This window comes from Poecilia mexicana, unplaced genomic scaffold, assembly GCF_051168715.1.
Source record: "Poecilia mexicana isolate PSO_F unplaced genomic scaffold, ASM5116871v1 scaffold_16, whole genome shotgun sequence".
NCBI lineage: Eukaryota > Metazoa > Chordata > Actinopteri > Cyprinodontiformes > Poeciliidae > Poecilia > Poecilia mexicana.
Window position 1 is genome coordinate 12,492,396 of NW_028263385.1, and position 6,078 is coordinate 12,498,473.

A 6,078-nucleotide genomic window follows, 5' to 3' on the forward strand; every position below is an offset into this window, starting at 1 on the left:
GACAGGCGTGTCTTTCCAAATCAAGTTCAATCCATTTAAGATGTAGAAACATCTCAGATGATCGATCAGTGGAAACGGCTCAATTTGAGCATCATGAGTAAGACTGAATAGTTGTGTAAATTTGTTTTCTTGGTTTTCTATTTTAATAAATTTTCTACATTCTCGTAATGGGATAATTGTGTGCAGAATTTAGAGGAAAGAGATTAATCCAATTTGGAATAAGTCTGTATCAAAATGGGGATACAGTGAAGAACTGTGGATATTCTTTGGATGCACTGTCTTGCACTGCATTTGTGAAGTGGGGTATGGAGAGGATCATCCTGTGGGTCTGAAATTAATCTTCCTCATATATTGGCTATATTCATGTATAACCATCAGGTGATGTTGATTTTTGTCTAGTACATTTTCTAGTCTAGCAATCTCCATGTCATTTAATACCTGTAACCAGGAAAAGACCACAAGAATCAGACAAGAACTTAGTTTAGTTTAGTTTGTCAACTTTATTGGTACTGAATGACAGGGGATTTCTACTGCAACCTAAAGTTTGAACACAGTTAAGTTTTCCTAGTAATGCTATTGAGTCTATGTGGGGGTATTGGTTACTTGTAGTTTGTTCCTTTCATAGTTTCATTTTGGCAATGACTTCTTGACTTCACATCTTCAGGCATCCTCTTCGGCCTCCTCCTCAAACTCGCCCTCCTCCTCAGCAGTGGCATCCTGGTACTGCTGGTACTCTGACACCAAGTCGTTCATGTTGCTCTCCGCCTCGGTGAACTCCATTTCATCCATACCTTCACCTGTGTACCAGTGGAGGAAGGCCTTGCGCCGGAACATGGCTGTAAACTGCTCAGAGATGCGCTTGAATAGCTCCTGGATGGCCGTGCTGTTGCCAATGAAGGTGACGGCCATTTTAAGACCACGGGGTGGGATGTCACAGACGGCGGTCTTCACGTTGTTGGGGATCCACTCGACGAAGTAGCTGCTGTTCTTGTTTTGCACATTTAGCATCTGCTCGTCCACTTCCTTCATGGACATGCGACCGCGGAACACGGCGGCCACTGTCAGGTAGCGGCCGTGGCGTGGGTCGCAAGCAGCCATCATGTTCTTGGCGTCGAACACCTGCTGGGTGAGCTCTGGAACTGTCAGGGCACGGTACTGCTGGCTGCCCCTGCTGGTGAGGGGAGCAAAGCCAGGCATGAAGAAGTGCAGACGAGGGAAAGGCACCATGTTTACGGCCAGTTTGCGGAGATCGGCATTGAGCTGGCCGGGGAATCGCAGGCAGGTGGTGACGCCGCTCATGGTGGCGGACACCAGGTGGTTAAGGTCACCGTAGGTGGGTGTTGTCAGTTTCAGGGTACGGAAGCAGATGTCGTACAGGGCCTCGTTGTCAATGCAGTAAGTTTCGTCTGTGTTCTCTACCAGCTGGTGGACTGACAGGGTAGCATTGTACGGCTCAACCACTGTGTCTGAAACCTGCAGATAAACAACTTTTATTCAGTCTTATGATCTCAGAATAGGGAACCTACGGCTAATCAAACTAAATTTAAATCCCAAACAGATCATATGCCATCACAAGGACCAGTTACCTTGGGGGAAGGCACCACACTGAAGGTGTTCATGATCCGATCGGGGTACTCCTCACGGATCTTGCTGATCAGCAGGGTTCCCATTCCGGATCCTGTTCCCCCACCAAGAGAGTGGGTAAGCTGGAAGCCCTGCAGGCAGTCGCAGCTCTCTGACTCTTTGCGGACCACATCCAGAACAGAGTCCACCAACTCAGCTCCCTCTGTGTAGTGACCTTTGGCCCAGTTGTTTCCAGCACCGCTTTGGCCTATGGAGGAGACAGAAATTGAGGTGTTTTTTTTCTTGATGCTTTTGTATTTATTCATAAAATAGTAAGATTTATTAAGTTTCTACTCACCAAATACAAAATTGTCAGGTCTGAAGATCTGTCCAAAGGGCCCAGACCTCACAGAGTCCATAGTTCCAGGCTCCAGATCCACGAGAATGGCTCTCGGTACATATTTACCTCCTGCACAAGAAAGAGAAGAAGACAATGGAAGAGGAAGAGCAAAAGAAACAAACCAGCTCATTTTAAAAAAAGAATAAAATTTGTTATAAGCTTCTGACATTACCAGAGAGAATGAGCTATAAAATGTTTAATTAAATAGTTTTTAAGAGGGAAGCTAACCTGTGGCCTCATTGTAGTAGACGCTGATCCTGTCCAGCTGCAGGTCACTGTCTCCATGATAAGTCCCTGTGGGATCAATGCCGTGCTCATCGCTGATCACTTCCCAGAACTGCAGACACAAAATGGAAGTGATCACATGACTGTTACTTTCAATAAAAAAAACACTTCATATAACCATGCGGTTTATGAAACTGGGGCATTTAAATGGCTAAAACAGCAGTGGGATTGCATTTTTTTTGCAGGCTGATGGTTAGGCCAAAATCCCCCCCACCTCCCCTTTTAAGCATGTCATATCAAAAGCATTTCCTGCAACGCAGCTGTTAATATTTCTACAGCCGCCAGCTGATGACACTGCAGAACGCAGCTCTTTCACATGTAAAATATGATGGAGGTGCAGCACAAAGGAGCTACAGATCACTCTGCACGCCGTACTGCGAATAAACTTCATTTGCATCCAGTTGCTCAACACGGGAGGACAGTGACCGTCTGTATTCAAGTCTTGTTCGCCCTTTTTAAAAAGACCGCATTCAAGATCTTTAAAAACAAACCCACACAAAAATCAAGTGTGATTATGCAGGCGATTATTGGCTTTGACCGTATTTTCAAACATTTTTTCACTTTTAATTTATTTATGTTTTATTATTTTAAAATGTATTTATTAAAATTGTGATTTCTTTTGTATGGATCAGCCGTATTGTGGGCAAGCAGTTACTTTGGGAGTCAGCGGTGGAATGCAAATCATGACATTTGAATCGATGCATGGCAATCAGTAATGCCTTCAGGAGCAAACCGAGGCCCAATAAGGTCGAGAAGAACAAAAGACCTGCACCAAACAAAACAGAAACAGAGATGAGGGAACTGACGCAAGGCTGACAGTGACACAATAGATGGCTATCAGTAAAGATGAAGAATCACAGTGAAAGAATGAGGACAATAAGCAGGAAAAAAATGCCACACCCTGACCCAGATCCCTGCAATGTATGCATTCAGCATTTCTGTCAATCACAGAAGCTGGACATCTGAGTCAATGGATCCCGAGGGAGTGGAAACAAATAGAGATCTTATCTGAAAGGGCAGCAGTCGTTGTTTTATCAGCTTAGTCAAACAAAGAGCAAAAATAGTGAATTCAGGTGAATAAACATTTACTTGATTACCTGTCCAACCTTATTTACAGCAACAAGTATAAGAAAAAGATGAATACTGATTTTAAGCCGTGTGCATTAGTCATAAGCAGTCTACAGAGACAATGCAAGCAGATGCAGATTAAAGCAATTGCCTCTGCATCCACTGTGCATCAGCTGTTTCCTCCAGTCTTCCCCCACCCTTCTCTTAATTTGGTTATGGAAGGAAAGACATCGATTACAAAGGAGGGCCTGGCTTTCCAGGACATAAGCACCTCTGCCAGTACTGCATCATGACTATAATGATGCATCCTTTTAAAATCCAGCCTATTGCTGTAATGCAGTCTTGAAGATTAGAAGTAAACATATGAAATGATCAGCTGTAACATAAAGAAACAATAAGACAGCCATAATAACAGGCCAGTAAGCTCTTTTGTTGCAGAATACAATTGTTAGAGAAAGACTGAGTGGATGATGAATTGATTTATTGGTTCCCATTCAGACTGTGCTGACATCCCACCACTTGTGAAGAGATAATTAGGTCAAATACATCAAAATATGTGCGTAGATCATCAACAACTACTGCACATGTTCATTATGATGGAGGCTTTTAGACAATATCGGTAATACTTTAGAAATTCCCTTTTGCCTCAGACAATTATTCATGCCACACCCTTCCACTAGATCCCTTTCTAGACCGCTTGAACTGGAGTCTGCCTCTACACAGCCTGGGGAATCTAAAAAAAAAACCCTGATCAATAAGAGCTATTGATCCAGATAGGGAGGAAGAGGAGAAGTACTAGGCCTCTCCTCCAGACTCCCACTCATTGTCTGAAATACCGGTCATATCTGCCTTTGGGAGACAAAGGAAGGCAGACTGGTCTGACTGAGGGGGGCTGTGACAACTAGAGAACAGACTTGTGTAACCTCTTTCTTCTCCTCTTCAACAATGTCTGAGGATAAGCTGAAGCTAAAGTGTTGGGAAGGCGGACACGCCCGGTGTTGTGTGTGTGTGTGGGGGGGGGGACCCCGTCGAGACATCAAGACCCCCGGTATACCGTTATATCAATGCACAGACCCTCCCACCAGTTACCGCAGTGCACAAAATTCAACTGGAAAATCACAAAGAAAGATCTGCTGGTGTAACTTAATGAGTGATAATATATGCACTGAAAATAAATAGTTATATTCACAATTCACAAAAAAAAGGTCTTTGTATGAGCTAAAACTGAATATATTAAATAAGAGGAGGGTTGGTTTTAGTAGAGGAAATGCTGTGTTCTCTTACCTTGGCGCCGATCTGGTTACCGCACTGGCCGGCCTGGATGTGCACAATTTCCCTCATTGTGGAAGTGAAAGTTTTCTAAGATAAAGAGCGAGGAGAGGTTGCGAACACAGCACGAGGAGCCGACTGGTGCCTCAAGAGCTCGCGCTGGACAATGGATTTATAAGGCTGGAGCGTTTCCAGGGGAGGTGGGGGTCGCGGATACACCCACATGCAGCGGCTCCACAGCGCCGATTGGCTGCGAAGGACAGGCTGGGGGAGGAGAAGGGGATCTGGGCAGGGAGGAGCGACGATGCTGCAGATCAGGGAGTGGAAATGAAAAAAGGAGATTGATCAAAATTTTGCCAGCTGGTGTCCAGAAATATTTCTTACAGCTGTTTTCTGGGTCAGCCATGACAAATCATCTCGTATCGCCTTCGTTATAGGAAACAGATGGCGGGCATTTCCGTGTCCAACTGGGGGGAAATGGGGACAATTTCACTCAAGTCCTCTTCAGTATGTGTTCAGGGGAAAAAAAATCTCACTACCAGATCAGTTTGACTGATTTTGGAAGTCAGATTTAATGCCCTCAGTGTATCCAGATGGAGCATACATTATGTGCATTTTCTTCCCTTGCCTCATCCAGTTGCCTATTTGCTTCTGAATGCAGGGAGAATGCCAGAAAATAGTCAACCCTCTATTAAAAAGCCTGGATGTAAATGGATGAGATCATTTTTAAAGGGAACTATCGGGCAGCTGTAGAGCTGTGAACAATGCGGCTACATGCAGGACGCCAATGGGAGAAAAATAAATGGATTTAAAGACGGGCAATAATACACACTATTCAGCTAGAGACAGAGGTTTACACACATTCATCATCAGCGGTAGTTTTTATAAGAGCAATATGGATCATTGTCTATGGTGGCAAGGCCTTGGAAGGTGGGGATAGAATGACTTGACAAAAAAAAAAAAAAAAAAGCTCTTGGGTATATCCCCAAGCAAATTTTTCATTTCTTATGTGCTTGTCCAGCCAAAAATATATACAACACCCCATCAAAAATTTGAATAAATATCATAACTTGCAGATGTACCATACCTTCTTTTGTTTAATTGTTTGCGATTAGCAAGCTTCTCATATAATTGTGGCTGCTCCTCTTTGTAGAAGCGGCACAGGTCATTTAAACTGATATTTATTTTTCTGCCACTGTCCATAGCTGTAAGCATAATCTACATATTTTCAGCATGAGTGAGTCATGTCAGGACAGTTAATTGTGTCACAGTTTCATTATTTAGTCCAACCTGCTGAAAAGAAATTAGTCTTGATGTTTAACAATTCGGAAAACACCAATATTTCTCATTAAAGTTATTTAATGTATCATTGTTGCACCTTAGTAACAAACAAGCCATTAAAAGCCCAAAAATAAATATGAGATTCATGACAATAACTGAAGTGATTCTTTAGTGCTGGAGGTTCTTTGTTTATTTACAACAATATTATCCAA

The 6,078-nt window shown here is 43.3% G+C and overlaps 1 protein-coding gene across 1 annotated transcript; it reads right to left on the bottom strand.

Moving 5' to 3' along the window:
• Positions 1-480: 480 nt before the first annotated feature.
• tubb5 (tubulin, beta 5) lies at positions 481-4,750 on the bottom strand. Its single transcript, XM_014987123.2, has 5 exons — positions 4,601-4,750; positions 2,192-2,300; positions 1,922-2,032; positions 1,587-1,831; positions 481-1,473 (listed from the first exon to the last, which is right to left on the bottom strand). Exons 1-5 carry the CDS (start codon positions 4,655-4,657, stop codon positions 661-663), a joined length of 1,335 nt encoding a protein of 444 aa, XP_014842609.1. The 5' UTR covers positions 4,658-4,750; the 3' UTR covers positions 481-660.
• Positions 4,751-6,078: the final 1,328 nt, after the last annotated feature.